Source organism: Chenopodium album, chromosome 12 (genome assembly GCF_948465745.1).
Source record: "Chenopodium album chromosome 12, dcCheAlbu1.1, whole genome shotgun sequence".
Taxonomy (NCBI): domain Eukaryota; kingdom Viridiplantae; phylum Streptophyta; class Magnoliopsida; order Caryophyllales; family Amaranthaceae; genus Chenopodium; species Chenopodium album.
This window is the reverse complement of record NC_137845.1, coordinates 1,040,621-1,058,287: the sequence shown is the minus strand read 5'-3', so window position 1 is coordinate 1,058,287 and position 17,667 is coordinate 1,040,621. Positions and strand designations below refer to the sequence as shown.

Genomic DNA, 17,667 nt, shown 5'->3' with positions numbered 1-17,667 from the left:
AGGGGACACATTTTGTTTGACAACATGTAAAAAAGTATATAGTCAATCTTTTGTGTAAGAACTGAAGAGAAACTAACAAGGAAAAATACGAAAGTTATTACTCGTATATAAATGAAAGATCAATTCCCATTGTACTACACGCCTTTTGTTATTAATACAAACAGGGAAAATTAGAACCTATATAGTTCCACAGAAAATTCAAACACTCTGTTACTCCTTAACAAAAATCAAAATTAAAAAGAAATGAAGAAATGAAATGGTAATGAAGATTAACGAACAAGTTCATAAGAGCTTGAATTGAAAGAGTGATAGTTAAGCCATCAAATATAAGTAACAACGTCGTTCGACAACGAACCATGTAGATTGTGGTGGGTGTTGTTAGTTGTTACGGCGGCAATTCAACCTAACTTGACCTTGAGAGCCAGTAAGGACACCAACCTTACCAAGCTTGACCATAGCGTAACCAAATTGGTAGGCAAATAAGTTATCGGTCCAAGCCAACTTGTTCACTGAATCCTTGGTAAGTGAATCACTTGCAATACGTTGATCAATTTCGATTACACCCTTGCCTTGTGCAATTGCCTGGTAGTAACCGTTGTCCACCTTGAACTCACTTCCTACAGTTTGGTCAGCGAAAACAAAGTTGTTTGATCCACTGCGAGGACATCTTTGTTGGAACGACGTAAGGGTTGCTGAATTCATTGATGGATCTGGTTTACCAGTGTTCTGGTAATTGTATAACCGGTCTAGGAACTTGCTACAATGAATGACTCCAACGGTGTGACCACCTCCTGTAGTATGATCAAACTCGTCATTAATTAAGCTAGTTTTGTAGAAAAATTATTGCTATTTTAGGAATTACCATTTACAGTTTGTTGACCCTACCATGACGTCATCTTTAAAAATGATGGGAAATTTTATCTTTATTTATAAAATATAAATGGTAAATTTCAATAAAAAAAAAATTGTAGGTACAGTGATAATTCCTAAAACAACAACAATTGTAGGTAGTTATTGTGAAAAAATGCTAATTAATTATTCGAAGTTACTATACCTAAGAGGAGCACAAAATCATAAGAACTCAATCCCTTGCTATTGAATAGCTTAATAGCATTTGAAACTGAGATAGTTGGTGGAGGGAGGTTCTTCTCGGCTTCTGTTATAGTTGAAAAGAATCCATCTCTTCTTCCAGTTTCAACTTCGTACCAATTTCCTTTAGCCTAAAATAAATCATTCAACATATTATGTGTTAGTAGTAAATTTTATCATGGATGTCTTATGTCTACTTAAGCTTATATTTCTCGAATTTTCATATTTCAATATAATAAAACAATGCAAGTACTTGTATGTATAATGCATACCAAGGCAACTGCGACTCTTGTTGCTATGACAATGATGTCGGCGCAAGACACAAGTCCTGGGCACAATTGCTCCAATCTAGCTTTGCAAGCATCGATAAGCTCATAACCTCGAACACTGCCATTTGATGGTGCAAATTTCTCGGCGTTGCTTCCATCTAACAAGATGGATGCATCACATCCCTTTTCAACGAAAACAATATATACACGTTAGCATATTAATTATAACAACATTTAATGTACATGATCATGCATATGCAATTGAGGTAACATGTAATTACATACCCCAACAAAACAATCATGAAATTGCATTCTAAGAAGAGCAGCCACAATGGTGTTATCATTTTGGTAAGCCTTAAGAACTATATCGAAAATAACACTTTCGACATTGGCGCTACATTTTCCAGCATAGAATCCTTGCTTCAATTGACCATAAGACTGGCCAACGAGGGTCATGCAGAGAAGAACAATGGCTAGTATTGTTGTAGAGGAAGAACTTGCTCTCGCCCTAGCCATATTGTGCTACAAATTAAATGTAAATGCTTTATTAATTTTTATATTTTTTGGTTTATATGAATTACAAGAAATGGAGACTCATATATATAGGCCTAAAGGCACGAATGCACGACCTGCTTAACACAATTCTTGGCTAAAAGTTGCTAAGTTACATGTATGCACGACTTGTGAAGAATAATTGACGTGCATTATTCCACTATAAAGTATCTGTCATATACTACGTAATCGAAAATTTAATAATTTTTAAATTTTTGTCATCAAAGAACAATGATCTTCAAAGAGATATTAATCTTCTACACTATTTAATTAATTAATTATTAGTAGATTTATATTAATATATTAATACTTATTGTAGTTAATATATTTAGTACCTAATTACAATTAGTCATTCTAGTTGCCAATTATGTTGATATTATATATATTATTGATTGAAATTTTCTACTACTCGTATTAATTATGTTATGTCAACCACTAATCTGCTGTTTTTTTGAGTTTGACTTGCCTCGGCCTCAAACCATATACAGCCTTATCAAGTTATTAGAGGGGTTTTAGACTTTCAGGCGTTATTAAAAATTTATTTAATAAATCACTCCTATATTCATTCTTGCCACTGCCATTGTAATTGACCCTGGCCCAGTACCATATGCCACAAAAGCTGATGGTTGAAGTTCATGATTAGTTTAAACTTCCTCCGTTTTTTTTATAATTGTAACACACACTTTATCACAGTATTTAAAAAAAGTGGAACTCACATGATATAATACACTTAAAATGAGGTTAAATGGTTATTTCAAGTATAATTAAGTGGGCCATGAGCTTTAAATAAAGGTAATAATACAATTGTCATCATAAAAACCTTCCTTTTATAGTATATTGCAACTATTGTGACATTTCCATTTTAAGAAAGTGTTGTGACTATAAAGATTCGAAGGAAGTATACTCTACTATATCACATGAGAGCCATCAATAATTGCCTTGAAATGAAGATGCGGCATGGGCCCTCTCATATATACCTAGTGCAAAATATATTTACTTGAAAATTGAGTTAGATGAGATTTTAACCTGTGACCTTAATGTCATATTGGCTCTGATCATACCATATTTGTGGACTAACACAACCAAAAATCAGATTAAATAAAATAAAAAATAAAAAAAGTGGGACGGACTTTGTCTTGTCTAGGATGTTTTACAGCATCTACCCATGCAATGCGTAATTTCTATTGCTAGCTAGCTAATCATATTCCTCTATGTGATTTTTTTTTTTTTTTTTTTTTTTTTTTTTTTTGAACTGCATGCCAAACTAAAAGGAATAACATATATATCATCCGTCCCTAGCTATTTAGTTGATACATTAAAACTTATAACTGCTGCTAGAGAACATAAAAACTTATGGCTACTTGAGAACATTAAAACTTGTGACTTGTAGTTTGGCGCCTTGGCACAACCGTGCATTGCACGTGCTCTGGGAGAACGAACAGCCGCGTCACCCCCATTGTACCACTGCCGCCCTAGCTTCTTAATTAGTTCACTATGGCATTCCTGTGATGCAGGCCAGTTTCAACACATTATTAAATTTTTGAATAATTCGGCCTACTCAAGCCAACTTGATGATGAGATATGAGACAATATCTTGTGAATTCGGCCTACTCAAGCCAACTGCTCAATCTCTTGTTAATTGTAGACTAATCCAACAGAAATTAAAGGACTTTTAATAACTCTATGATGAGACATGAGACTATCTCTTGTTAATTCGGCCTACTCAAGCCAACTTGACTAATGTAGAATTGTTGTCTATAGATAACGTCATCTTACCTTTTAATATCTAAAAAAATTCTTTCTAATTTATTGCGAGTAGGAAGTAAAACTAAACTTAATTAGTGGCCTAATACAATTTCAAATTAATGTCCTTGAAGGGATTATACCAATCCAGTTATGGCTGAACTTAAGGTATAAAATAGCACCATGTCACGAATAATAAGCATATTATTACACATACAATATGATGTACCGGAGATAATATATATGGAGACAATGGCCTGTAGTATTAATAACGTATTAATTAATACTCGTACTCTTAGTATTAGAAACATGAAAAAAATTGTAACCAATAATGTTTGAGATTTGATCAAACATATAATGTTACTCTTAAACAAATGTTTGAACTCAATAATAGTTGAAGAAATGAAATGATAAAGGAAAAGTACAAATACAAATTAGAGCCAACTTGTAATGAAAGAGTTTAGGGTAAACTAAAAGTAGAGCCATCGAAGGCAGTTTTGTTGAAGATAATGTTGCAAATGGCCACATCAAAGGCGTTACTAATTGTTACGACGGCAATTCTTCCTGACTTGACCTTGTGTAAGAACTCCAACCCTACCAAGATTGATCATAGCGTTACCAAATTGGGTAGCAAAGTCTCCACTATAAGCCAACCTGCTCACTGTACTCTTAGTTTGAACATCGCTTGCGATACGTTGATCAATTTCGAGTACACCCTTGCCTTGTGAAATTGCCTTGTAGAAACCATTGTCCACCTTGTATTCACTTCCTACAGTTTGGTCAGCGTAAACAAAGTTGTTTGATCCACTGCGAGGACATCTTTGTTGAAACGACGTAAGAGTTGCTGAATTCATTGATGGATCTGCTCTACCGGTGTTCTGGTAATTGTATAACCGGTCTAGGAATTTGCTACAATGTATGGCTCCAACGGTGTGACCACCTCCTGTTTTATATAAAAGTTTATAAATACTATACATGCTAATCTTGTACATGAAATAATTGTCACAATTATATCTATTCGTTATAAATAATATGAAGCAGAAATGTATTAAAGTATTTTCTTTGGGTAAAATTACTATACCTAAGAGGAGCACAAAATCATTAGCGCTCAATCCTTTGCTACCGAAAAGTCTAATTGCATTCGAAACTGAGATTGTTGGAGGAGGAAGGTTCTTTTCAGCTTCAGTTATAGATGAAAAGTATCCATCTTTTCTTCCAGTTTCAACATTGTACCAATTTCCTTGAGCCTAGAAGAATTATTTAACATATTATGTGTTAGTGCATTAAATGATCATGTCCAAACTATATACTGTATTTCTCAATTTTCTAAAATGCAATGTACAAGTAACATAACATAGGTAGCTAGTGTGTGTAATAATATAATGCATACCAATACAACCGCGACTCTAGTTGCTATGACAATGATGTCTGCACAAGAGACAAGTCCAGGACACAATTGCTCCAATCTTGCTTTGATAGCATCGATAAGTTCATATCCTCGAACACTGCCATTTGATGGTGCATTTTTCTCCGCGTTGCTTCCATCTAACAAGATGGATGCATCACATCCCTGTTCAACAAAAACAAAACACTTGTTAATCTATCATATCATCAACTAGCTAGCGTGTAGTGCATATAATTCATTACTTCGTACATAAATTTAACATGTTAAGCCAACATTGCAACATGCATTAAGTGGTTACATACCCCAACAAAGCAATCATGAAACTGCATTCGTAGAAGAGCAGCAACAATGGTTTTATCAGTTTGGTAAGCTTTTGAAACTATATCGAAAATAACACTCTCGACGTTTGAGCTACATCTTCCAGTATAGAAACCTTGCTTCAGCTGACCATAAGATTGGCCAAAGAGGGTCATGCAGAGAAGAAAAATGGCTAGTATCGTTGTAAAAGAAGAACTTGCACTAGCCCTTGCCATTTTTTATTTCTAGGAAGAAATATATTTCTATTTTTTTTTTACTTTTTTTGGATATAACTTACCCATAATAGAGATCCATATTTATAGAGGCAGTTCGAGGCTACAACAATTGAGTGTACAACCAAGTTGATTAATTGGTGATTGTACGCACGAATTGTTAACGTGCATTTCATATTGTCGAATTAATGCAATTTTTATTACCAAATTGGTAACAAACTAAAGGAGTATTATTTAGGGTGATTCCTACCAATATAATGTATGTCTGTGATTTGCTCCCAACTACGAACATATTATATATATGCACTCCAAGTTGGGAGACAAACGAATATGACGAAGGACTCAGTAGTACTTACTATTATTTAGGGTGATTCCTACCAAAATTCATGTAAAAATGTTTGTAATTATTCGGTTCTATACACTTAACATTTGATGAATTATTTTTAGATTCTCAAAATCACCTCTTAATAACTGAATTATAACAAATCTATATTCTTGACTGAAAAGTTTAAGGCATTGGTACGATATGTAGAGACTAGCTAGTCAAATTCACTCTATTGTACATTGAAGAGTACTCTCCTAATTTTTATTACTCCATTTACATAATAATCGTGTACATTTGATTGTCAATATACTTTTTTATCATATCGGTAACATACATCTTTACTTATGATATAGTTTAAAAAATAAAAATAAAAATATTGTTATGCATTAGTAAAAGTTAAAAAGCTAATATTGTAATGTAAATATCGAGAAGAATTTAACAAATTTTCAAATGGCTTTTATCACAACGCATAAATCACAAAGTACAATTAAAGGGGTGTGTATGAATAACGTAAAAAAAATTTAAGGTTACAATTTTCAAGGATCTAAAAATTTACCAAGGAATAAGGTGTTCAACAATATAGAGTTATAAATTATTCATTTGCATCCTTGATACTCCATATAATTTTATAAAATCAAATTTTGTACATAAAAAAATTGAACAGAAAGTTTACACATTTACAAGCATGCACGCAATCTATATTATACATATGCACATATTTGTGTATGAGTACATATTTTAGGAATTTTCCTATAGAAAATAGAACTTTTATTATAAACTCCTTCAACAATTCATATGTCAAACTTAAATCAAGTCTCTAAAATAAATACACAATTGCTCCAAAGCAACATTATTATTAAAGTTACTGGTAAAAGCAACTCAACAACATTTGGTCGTTGTTCTTACATTTAGTAACGATCAAAGAAATGAAATGTATGTGTGTAAATTAATCAATTAGTCAATTAATTAGAACGGCGGCAGTTCCTTCTAATTTGGCCTTGTTTACCAGTAAGAACACCAACCCTACCAAGCTTAACCATTGCACGAGGGAATTCAAATGTGAAGTCCCCGGTCATAGACAGCCTTCTTACAATACTCACGGTACGTGGGTGGCGTGCAATCTCTTGATCAATTGGTAGTACACCCTTGCCTTGCCTAATTGCTTGGTAGAAAGCCTTGTCTACTTTAAACTCACTTCCTCGAGTTTGGTCTGCGAAAACAAAGTTGTTTGATCCACTTCTAGGACATGTTCTACTTAGAGACGAGAAAGTGGTTGGGTTCATGGTTGGGTCCGAGCCCCTTGATCCTTGGAAATTGTAGAGACGCTCCATCACAAATGAGCAATGAATTCGTCCTACAGTGTGTCCTCCACCTATAAGGTACCATGGATCGTGCAAGTTAAACTCTAATAAGTATGAATTCTACATATATAGTATGTACCCTATATATGTAACATGTAAGTCGATAAATTGATATACATACCTAAGAGAAGTACAAAATCTTGAGTGTTCAAGCCTCTTCTTCTGAATTCATCAATGGCGTTTGGAACGGAGATTGATGATGCAGGAAGGTTTGCTTCCGCTTCACTAGCACGTGAAATGACACCATCTCTTCTCCCAACTTCAACGCGATACCATCTTCCTCCGGCCTAAGCAAATTATTATATCCATATTTTGTGTAAGTTGTAATATTATACGAATTATTACTACTTTGTCATAATCGCTAGCTAGCCTAATGTTTAATTTTTCTTACCTTTAAAAAAAATAAAAAAATTGAATTAGTAAACTTTCTAGTTAAATTATTCATGTACAATACCAAGAAAACTGCAACTCTAGTTGCTATGACGATGATATCTGCACAAGAGACGACTCCTGGACAAATTTGCTCCAAGCTCTCCTTGCAAGCATCGATAAGATCATAAGGTCCAACACCAATATTTCCGGATGCAGCCTTTTCTGAGTCTCTTCCATCCAACAAGATAGACGCGTCACATCCCTAAATCAATCAATTAGTTGATCAGTAAACAATAAATTATACACAGTTTAAAAAATGAAGATATATAATATACAAAATTAAGTTTAGAAAGTACGTACCCTGACAAAGCAGTCATGGAATTGCAATCGTAGAAGAGAAGCTACAACTCTGTTGTTTCTATCGAAAGCTTGCTTAACAATGTCGAAAATAACCTTTTCGACGTTGTTCTTCCCACATTTTCCTACGTAGAATCCAAGCTGCAACTGACCATAAGATTGTCCTACAAGGGTCATCAAGAGAAGTGCAACGGCCAGTGTCGCGTTACATGATGAACTCGTCCTAGTAGCCGTAGTTCTAGCCATGTTTCCTTAGTTAAGAATTAAGAGTAATCAATAAAATTAAGTTGTACGTAGTAAAGTGTATGTTGTTATATTATTTTGTTACTATGACATATACTAGAAGTATAGGTGCGTATGTACTTATAGGGAAAGTACAAGACAATAAACTTAAGTTAGTTGTTTTTTTGGATGAACGAATTGTTCTTACAGTACAATTGTACAGGATTGATGTAAGAAATAAATCGCGTTCTTCGACCAGGTTTTGTAAGCTCTCTATAAGATATGATCGATTGAACTCAATTCAGCCGACTCGTTCAATTTGGAATGTCAAATTCAATTCATAAAAAATTAAGGCTAGTTGTTAATAAAACTTAATTTAACAAAATTAAAGTATATGTTTGTTAGAATAAAATAATTTAGTACTTAGCTCTTCATAATAAATTTATTGATACAAGCATTTATCAAACCTTTAACTTGGATGACATCGTCCTTACTTTAATTCCTAGTAAAAGGGCTCAATTTGGCCACTTGGAAGGTATTTATGCCATTGACTAATACCCTTTCTGCTTAAATATATACTTCGTATACTATTTGACAAATTAAAAAATTATAGTAGACTTATTATATTTTAAGATAGGGTTTCTTGGCTATTAACAATTAAAATAAGCTAGGCCACAATTTATTATATATGGACTATTTTTATAATTTGAGTTTAAATATCTTTTGTTTGGGTCCAATTTAGTCCAATTGGGCCTAGTCATTAAATGATCCAATTAAAAGCCCAAGGTCAAGGTTCAACTCTCCAATTATGCTAAAGTCAAGATCAGTCCACAAGGCAAGTCAATTGGGCCAAGGCCCACTTCTCCCATATATGCCAAGGTATAAAAGCCATCAATATCACATTTGTACAGGGATGGACATTCACAAAAAAGCCTCAAGCAATTAATTCTCTTGCATAGCTTTCTCTCTACACATTGTACTGACTTTAGCATCGGAGGGGCCTTCCTCGGCAACACCCCCGAGGCTAGTTTACGTGTGTTTGCCGTGCAGGAAATCCTCGGCCCAACATCACTTGGACCGAGCCCAATCTTCACCATTTCACTGGACCTTCGGCAAGGTCCCATTGTTTTCACCCGAAACAATTTGGCGCCGTCTGTGGGGAAGACTTTTAAAAAATCTTTAAGCCAATTTCAATCGTTCTACCTCAATCTTAGTTCCAATGGCTAAGAATCGCAAGAACAAAAACGACGGTGCTTCTCCTCCGAGAAAGCGCCGAAAGTCACTAGGAGGGGGTCCCTCGGAACGCCCCACTTCTAGCCTGTCTCCTCCTCGGGATAGGAGCCCCTCCGCGGGACCCGACTCTCATGAGGAGCCTAGGGAGAGATTCGAATCTCCTATCATCTAGTCCAATCATCCGCCGAGCCCGCCTCGGTCAAATGAGGATAACCGGTCCAGTCAAAGGACCCAATCTCATGCCCGGAGCCAATCCCGGAGCATTCGCACCTACTCTCGCTCTCAGCCGAGGACACCCTTGACAGGGCCCAACTCGGAGGAGGTAGCGAGAGCCTTAGCGGTCCTCATGGAAGCCATGAAGGCCCAGAACATGCCACCTCCACGCGACCGAACCCCTCCGCAAACCATAAATCAGCGGAGATGCCTCGGCCGGGAGGGGGGAAACTCTCCTCTTTCAAGGAGCTTGGCGAATGGGAGGAGGAGACCTGGAGAACCGAGAGGGAGAGAAACAGGAACTCTCACTTCTTCAGGGAGTCTTCCATTCAGCTCACCACGAGCAGAACCCATAAAAGCAGCAGTTCTGCCTCTCGGCCAGAAACTGCTCGCCGAAGCGTTCACGACCGTCTCGGCAATAGGGAACGGAGCGTACACAGCCGCCTTTGCTACCCTGTAGCCGAGGCCCAGACCTCCCAGCCAGGGACGAAAACCACTTCTACCTCTCTGAGAGGGCGGAGCGCGGTCCCTTCGGCTGGGAATAAGGGTAAGGCCGTAATGCTGCCCTCCAGTTCTCCATTCGAGCAATGGATACTGGAATCTCATGTGCCGACGGTTAAAATCCCGTCGCACATTACTTATGATGGAACTTCGGATCCGAAGGACCATATTGCCTCATATGAGGCTCACATGCATCTCTGCCCCAGGTCCGAGGCGACTTGGTGCAAGTATTTTCCAACCACTCTCAAGGGGGTCGCGCAAGCGTGGATCTCCAAGGGAGTTAAAGAAGGCTCAATTACTGGGTGGGAAGACCTGTCCTCTAAGTTCAAGAGCAAGTTTTCCACGGCAAATCGCCGAGAGAAGACTACTGCAGAGCTTATGGGCCTGCAGCAAGGTGAGGCCGAAAGCCTCCGAGACTACCTGACTCGCTTCAGCAACGAGTCATCCAGCATTTCTCAGCTGGATCAAGGGCTGGCAGTTTTCGCCCTTCAGCACGGTCTCAAAACTGGGCCGTTCTCTGACTTTATGGTCATGAATTCACCCAGGACCTTGGAGGAAGCATTGAATGCTTCAGATAAATTCATCCGAGCTGAAGAGTGGAACAAAGCAAAAACCCAACCTCAATCTGGGGGAGGAAGACAAAAACAAGCACCCTCGTCTGAAGGCCAAGGCCAGAAGGCAAAGGGAAAGGCGAAAGCCTCGGAACAACCTTCGGCCAACGAGTCGAAGAAAGAAAATTCCGCTCCTTTCGCGGGCAGATATGAATCATACACTCCGCTCTCTCTTCCGCGCGCTAAGATCTACAGTGTGACGAAGGAGGAGCAGAGTTACAGAAAGCCGAGACCACTCCCCGAGTGGTATCAGCGAAAAAATAAGAATCAGTGGTGTGAGTTCCATGAATCGCCGGGACACAACACTGAGGAGTGTATCCAGCTGAAGGACCAAATCGAGGACATGGTCCGGAAGGGATACTTGAAAAAATATATCGCGGATCACCGCGAGAAAAGGAGGCTGAGAAGTCCGAAAAAGACTCTCGGCAAGAAATCGACTTCCCCCGAAAGAACAGCAAAACTGCGGAAGGAAAATTCCCTCCAATCCATGTTATCTCGGGAGGAACATGCTCTCGGAGGGAGCACAAGCGTCACCTCAGGGCTCAGACCCACCAGGTGAATCATGCTGATATTCAGCCACCCCAGTCACCGGCACCGAACATGACGTTCATAGCCGCTGATTGCCGGGGGGTGACGTACCCTCACGAGGACCCGTTGGTGATCATCGCCACGGTGGCCAACCACGACGTCAGCAAAGTTCTAGTTGACGGTGGTAGCGAAGCAAACATTTTGTTCCGAAAGGCCTACGATCAAATCAAGCTGAAGCCCAAGCACCTTACGCCGGTATCCTACCCAGTATCCGGATTCAATGGGGCTTCAACTTATCGTGATGGGAAGGTTCTACTTCCTTTCACCATCGGCTGCGATGAAGCAGCTAGGAATGTCATGACCGAATTTTTGGTCATCGACGCTCCTTCAGTGTACAACGTGATTTTGGGGAGACCCATAATTCACGAGATCCAAGAGGTCGTCTCAACTTATCATCAGCTGATGATTTACGTTTCAGACGTCGGCTTCCCCGAAAGGATCCAGGGCAGCCAAAAGGAAGCCCGAAGGTGCAACTACCTCAAGCCATCCACTAGTCGCCAAGACGACGACGACGAGGATGAGGAGGAGAAAGAAGAAGAAAGAGAGCCGAGCACAAAAAAGCCGAAAGGTCTAAGTGCTTCGGCCCAAGGTTCTGTGCCCAAAGAAAAAGGGTCAGAAAAAAGAAAAGGCTAGCTCTTCATCTGAGCCGAAAGACTCAGAGAGCCAGCCAAAGAAGAAAATGTCTGGGACGCCTGCTGATATAGACAGCATGCCAGATTGTGAAGAGTCCAGTCCATCAACAATGGACCTGGACCAGCAGACTGAAACGGTCGAGTTGACCGAAGGAGATGCTGAGAAATGTGTAACAATCGGGATGGACCTCGATCCGAGCACCCGTTGTGGACTTATTCAACTCCTTCGGGACAACAGAGATGTGTTTGCTTTCTCGGCAGCCGATATGCCTGGGATAAGTCCAGACCTCATCTCCCATAAGCTTAACGTTGACCCAACGTGTCGGCCAGTCAAGCAAAAGAAGCGGAATTACTCCGCAAATAAGAACCGAGACATCGCAGCCGAGGTCAAAAAATTGCTGGACGCAGGCTTCATCGAGCCTTGTCAATATCCAGAATGGCTGGCAAATGTGGTGATGGTTCAGAAGGCCAATGGTACCTGGAGAATGTGCGTTGACTTCACGGACCTAAATAAGGCTTGTCCGAAGGATTTCTATCCCTTGCCGAGAATCGATCAGCTAGTCGACTCGACGAGTGGCCACGCCTTGCTTAGTTTCATGGACGCATTCTCGGGGTATCATCAGATCTTCATGCACCCCGACGACCGAGCAAAGACGGAATTCGTCACGAACGCCGGGGTGTACAATTACAAAATGATGCCTTTCGGATTGAAAAATGCGAGGGCGACTTATCAAAGGCTGGTGGATCAGGTTTTCGCCGATCAAAAAGGCCGAAACATGGAAGTTTATGTTGACGATTCAATCGTCAAAAGAAAAAACTCTAAAGACCATGTTAAGGACCTGGCTGAAATCTTCGCCACTCTAAGAAAGCATCAAATGAAGCTGAATCCGAAGAAGTGTGTCTTCGGCGTGAAGTCAGGGAAATTCCTTGGATTCATGGTCAGCAAGAGGGGGATTGACGCCAATCCCTCCAAAGTCAAAGCAGCTCTTGATCTTCCTGAGCCGAAAACAAAGAGGGACGTTCAGCGGCTCACCGGAAGAATGGCAGCCCTCTCGAGGTTCATTTCTAAGGCTTCGGACAAGGGACTACCTTTCTTCAAACCCTTGAAACTCCCAAAAACAAAAGAGCTCGTTTGGGAAGAAGAGCAAAAAGAGGCCTACAAGCAGCTTCGGGAGCATCTAGCTCAGCTCCCAACTCTGGCTAGTCCAGTGGAGGGGGAAACTTTGTATCTGTACGTAGCTGTTAGCCCAGCTACCATCAGTGCAGTGCTGCTGAGGGAAGAAAATAAAATTCAGCAACCGATCTACTTCGTCAGTCACACTCTAACGGATGCCGAGACTCGTTACCTTCTGCTCGAGAAAGTTACCTTTGCAGTAGTGGTAGCTGCTCGGAAGTTGAGGCCCTACTTTGATTGCCATTAGATAGTAGTCTTAACTGATCAGCCGCTGGAAAAAGTTCTCGGCAAAGTTGAAAAATCTGGTAGGTTGGCCAAGTGGGCTTTCGAGCTCACTGAATTCAGCATCAGCTACCAGCCGAGAACAGCCATCAAGGCTCAAGCTCTAGCGGACTTCTTGGCCGAATGCTCGTACCAAGAGACGTTAGACGATGAAAATAAAATCTGGACCGTGTTTACGGATGGATCCTCCACCGTAAATGGTTCGGGGGCAGGGGTAGTGATAACCTCTCCCGAAGGCAAATCCTTCGAGTATGCACTCAAATTTTCTTTCAAGACTTCGAATAACGAAGCTGAATATGAGGCAGCAATCGCGGGCCTAGAACTGTGCATCGCTCTGGAAGCTGAGCATGTCTGTCTGAAAACAGACTCTCAGCTAGTTGCATATCAGATCGGTGGCAACTACGAGGCCAAAGAGCCTTCCATGATAAATTATCTTGCCAAGATCAAATCAGTTATTGCAAAGCTGAGAACCTTTGAAGTGCACCTGATCCCTCAGGCCGACGCACTCTCCAAACTTGCCAGTTCAACTCTCACCGAGCTGAACAGATCTGTATATGTGGAAGTGCGCCGAGAAAGAAGTGTCGACGAAGCACCTGAAGTGTGTTGCGCCGACCCAGAGCCCAGCTGGATGGACCCCATCCTAGCTTTCAAGCTTCGGGGAGAAATTCCCGAAGACAGAATTTTGGCCTCCAAGCTGAAGAGAACTAGCTCAAGGTTCATCGTCTTCAGAGGAGAGCTTCTGAAAAAGTCCTTCTCAGCCCCATTGCTGAAATGCGTGGGACCGACAGATGCAAAATTACATCCTTTGGGAAATTCACCTCGGCATCTGTGGAAACCACATTGGGGGAAGGACCCTAGCCCACAAGGCATTGAGGGCCGGATATTACTGGCCCACCATGATCTCAGACGCTAAGGAGCTGGTCCGAAAATGCCAAAAATGCCAAAAATTAGCACCAGTCATCCATCAGCCGGCTAGAGACCTTCAGCCGATACTAAATCCGCTTCCATTTGCCCAATGGGGGCTGGATATTTTGGGACCCTTTCCAGATGCACCTTACCAAAAAAGATGGTTAATAGTCGGCATAGACTATTTCAGCAAATGGATTGAGGCTGAAGCAGCTTCGAACATCACAGAGCAAACTGTCAGGAAATTTATCTGGCAGAGCATTATCACTCGCTTCGGTATTCCGAAGGTCTTTGTCTTCGATCATGGGAGGCAATTTGATAATTTACCGCTGAGGCGGTACACAGACCAGTTCGGCATCAAATTGGCATATTCAGCAGTTTGTCATCCACAAAGTAATGGCCAAGCCGAAGCTGCAAATAAACAGATCCTCAATGCTTTGAAGAAAAGGGTTGAAGATCAAAAGTCTAAGTGGATAGAGGAGCTTCCAGGAACCCTCTGGTCACTTCGGACAACTGAAAAGGAGGCAACGGGCTATTCACCCTTTGAGCTGGTGTATGGTGCCGAAGCCGTTCTTCCAGTGGAAATCGGCTCTGAAAGTTTAAGGGTGCACCACTTCTCGGCAGAGAACGAGCAACTTATGAAGGAATCCCTTGATTTCTTTGACGAAGTGAGAGACTCAGCCCGAGACAGAATGGCTGCTTACAAGCAGAGAATCAGCAAATTTTACAACCGAAGGGTCCATGCAAGGCCTCTCAAAATTGGAGACCTTGTCCTTCGGAATGCTGCTGCAGTTCAGAAAGGCCGAATCCATAGGAAACTCTCAGCTGCATGGGAGGGACCTTATGAAATTTATGATGAGCTTCAGCCAGGGACATACAGACTTCGTCAGTTAGATGGAACTGAGCTGAAAAATCACTGGAATGCTGATGTACTTAAGAAATATCATGTGTAAACCCTTCGGGGCAGAGCAATCTTTGTAAGTACATTTTGAATTATTAATGAAAGGCTTCAGAGCCACCATTTCTATTATTTTTTGCAACTTTTTATTCTTTCAAGTTTTCTTCGTTCTATCTACTCTTTAAGGGTTTTTATTCAGCCTCGTCTGAAACCTTCGCCTTCGGGTAACTGGGTTTCAGATTGCTGACAAACTCGTCTTTTTAAAGAACTCTGGTCTTTCAGCTGAAGTTAAACTTCAGTAACACTTGTTCTCCAAAGACATGAGTCCATGGACAAGTCTAGGATATTTCCTTAGTTGAGCCTCGTATCCCAGAGAGCCATTATCTGAAACATTGCCTTTAGTTGGCCCTGTGTTTCGGATATCCATTTTCAAAGATAGAAAGAAAACCAAGGATAACGGCAACTATTAGAAAATTTTTATTCAGCCTCGTCTGAAACCTTCGCCTTCGGGTAACTGGGTTTCAGATTGCTGACAAACTTGTATTTTTTAAAGAACTTTGGTCTTTCAGCTGAAGTTAAACTTCAGTAAGACTTGTTCTCCAAAGACATGAATCTGTGGACAATTCTGGGATATTGCCTTAACTGAGCCTTGTATCCCATAAAGCCATGATCTGAAACATTGCCTTCAGTTGGCCTTGTGTTTCAGATATCCATTTTTAAAGATAGACGGAAACCCAATTCAATAATCCAAAGACCCGAGTCTTCAGATTACTGAGGGGGGCAAGAAGCACTATCAGTGCAAGTTTATCTTCAGCAGAATTCTTCGAGCTGAAAGCTTTGTACTTAGCAAATTTTTGAAGAAAAAGTAAAGCATTCAAAATAAGGCAAACTAATTGAAGAAAAATGCATCAGATAAAGCTCAAATGCTCAGAAAACGAGCTACAAAGTTCAGACTGTTCAAAGGACATAATGAAATATCGGCAGCCGCCCACAAGCGGAAAAATACAGCTGCCGAAATACATGAAAAAACAGATAAAGCAGTTTGTACATCAAGGCAAGCTGAAGCAAAAAACAAGGCAAAAAATTTCAGAAGCGGCAAGTCTAAAGTTGAGCGCATGATGAACCGCAAGATTCTGAAGACAACTGCCCGAGTTCCTATGCTTCAGCCCGAGGATCAGACTGATCAGCAGTGCTGGGTCCCATGGTGGCTTCAGCTCCAACAGCAGATGAGATGAAGCAGGCTGTGCACCCTGCTGAGCCTCCCTTTCCCGCTGTTCGGCTTCAAGTTCCCTCCTCTCTTCTTCTTCTTCGGCTTCTTCAGCCGCAAGGATCTCAGCTTCAACAGGAGTGGGGAACTTCATATGGGGATCTTCTGGATCCTGGACCCATTCAGCACACTGGGACCAGTCCAGCTTCGGCTCAGCATGAAGACAAAGTCTTCGGCACACTCTGAACCCATTCTTGAAACCCATATCATACTCCTCTTGAGTATAGATACGGACCTTGAGCAGGGCTTCAGCGTCTGCTAGCTTCTTCTGTACCTCCTCCAAGTCCTTCTTGGATTGGTTCAGCTCTTCAGCGAGCCTGGAGGAGGCATCCTTCTGCTCGTTCAGCTCTTGCTGAACCTTTGAAGCTTCAGTCTTCACTTGGGTCAGCTCATCATCTTTGACCCTTAACTGATCCTCAGCCTCTTGAAGCTTGGCTTTCTCAGCTTCAGCAGCAGTAGCAACCTCTGAGAGTTGGACATTTTGAGCTTGGAGCTTTTCTTCAGCAGCCATTCTACTGGCTTCCAAAGCTTCTAATTTGAGTTGCACCTCAGCCTGTGCAGCAGCTCCTTCTCGAATTCAGCTCTCAATGGCAGCCTTGAACTTGGAGATGTCCACTCCCAGATGATCCCGAAGGAAGTTTTCCCCTTCTATCAACGGGGGAAAAACCTCCTTCTCCATTGCAGCGCAGAAGGTTTGGAGGGCTTCAGCAGCCTTTTTCTCATATTCTTCCCCCTCCTTCTGCTTCTCCTCAGCTGCTGCTTGCTTCAGCTGAGCAAGCTTCAGCTCCTCGACTACCACCTTTCTTGCATGTTCGGCGGCGTCGACCCTGTCTTGTAGGGAGTCTATCAGCTCTACAGTGAGAGTCTGATTGTGCACAAACTGGGAACAGAGGCACAACTCAGTAAAAAAAAAAAAAAAAAAAACTGAACTGAAGAGCTGAATCGAAAAATAAAAGCAAGGATAAGGATTTACCTGCATCATCAGCAGTTAATTCGACCTTGCAGGGTCTGGAACTGATCTGCTGGATTCGCCCATCCCATCAGTGCCCTTCAGCGACCAGATCCTCGCCCTATCTACTTCGGTTAAGCCAGAGAAATTGCCGAAGTAGGCTGCAGCACCTTCTCGGTTCTGGCCCC

The 17,667-nt window shown here is 41.0% G+C and overlaps 3 protein-coding genes across 3 annotated transcripts; all 3 read right to left on the bottom strand.

Annotated features, from left to right (window-relative positions):
• Window positions 1–203: 203 nt before the first annotated feature.
• LOC145571492 (peroxidase 57-like) lies at window positions 204–1,874 on the bottom strand. The gene is made up of 4 exons (XM_081630526.1): window positions 1,644–1,874; window positions 1,362–1,541; window positions 1,055–1,220; window positions 204–791 (listed from the first exon to the last, which is right to left on the bottom strand). The coding sequence occupies exons 1-4, from the start codon at window positions 1,872–1,874 to the stop codon at window positions 379–381; spliced, it is 990 nt and encodes a 329-aa protein (XP_081486652.1). The 3' UTR covers window positions 204–378.
• A 2,318-nt stretch (window positions 1,875–4,192) lies between these two features.
• Window positions 4,193–5,591, bottom strand: LOC145571491 (peroxidase 57-like). Its single transcript, XM_081630525.1, has 4 exons — window positions 5,361–5,591; window positions 5,044–5,223; window positions 4,735–4,900; window positions 4,193–4,593 (listed from the first exon to the last, which is right to left on the bottom strand). Exons 1-4 carry the CDS (start codon window positions 5,589–5,591, stop codon window positions 4,193–4,195), a joined length of 978 nt encoding a protein of 325 aa, XP_081486651.1.
• A 1,284-nt stretch (window positions 5,592–6,875) lies between these two features.
• Window positions 6,876–8,249, bottom strand: LOC145572744 (peroxidase 57-like). The gene is made up of 4 exons (XM_081631715.1): window positions 8,007–8,249; window positions 7,729–7,908; window positions 7,396–7,561; window positions 6,876–7,285 (listed from the first exon to the last, which is right to left on the bottom strand). Exons 1-4 carry the CDS (start codon window positions 8,247–8,249, stop codon window positions 6,876–6,878), a joined length of 999 nt encoding a protein of 332 aa, XP_081487841.1.
• Window positions 8,250–17,667: the final 9,418 nt, after the last annotated feature.

Coding starts and splice junctions, on each gene's coding strand:
- LOC145571492 (XM_081630526.1), bottom strand. CDS start 1,874: ATGGCTAGGGCGAGAGCAAGTTCTTCCTCTACAACAATACTAGCCATT. Junction 1,542..1,643: donor TTCATGATTGTTTTGTTGGG/GTATGTAATTAC, acceptor TTCGTTGAAAAG/GGATGTGATGCATCCATCTT. Junction 1,221..1,361: donor CAAGAGTCGCAGTTGCCTTG/GTATGCATTATA, acceptor GATTTATTTTAG/GCTAAAGGAAATTGGTACGA.
- LOC145571491 (XM_081630525.1), bottom strand. CDS start 5,591: ATGGCAAGGGCTAGTGCAAGTTCTTCTTTTACAACGATACTAGCCATT. Junction 5,224..5,360: donor TTCATGATTGCTTTGTTGGG/GTATGTAACCAC, acceptor TTTGTTGAACAG/GGATGTGATGCATCCATCTT. Junction 4,901..5,043: donor CTAGAGTCGCGGTTGTATTG/GTATGCATTATA, acceptor TAATTCTTCTAG/GCTCAAGGAAATTGGTACAA.
- LOC145572744 (XM_081631715.1), bottom strand. CDS start 8,249: ATGGCTAGAACTACGGCTACTAGGACGAGTTCATCATGTAACGCGACA. Junction 7,562..7,728: donor CTAGAGTTGCAGTTTTCTTG/GTATTGTACATG, acceptor TAATTTGCTTAG/GCCGGAGGAAGATGGTATCG. Junction 7,286..7,395: donor AGATTTTGTACTTCTCTTAG/GTATGTATATCA, acceptor GGTACCTTATAG/GTGGAGGACACACTGTAGGA.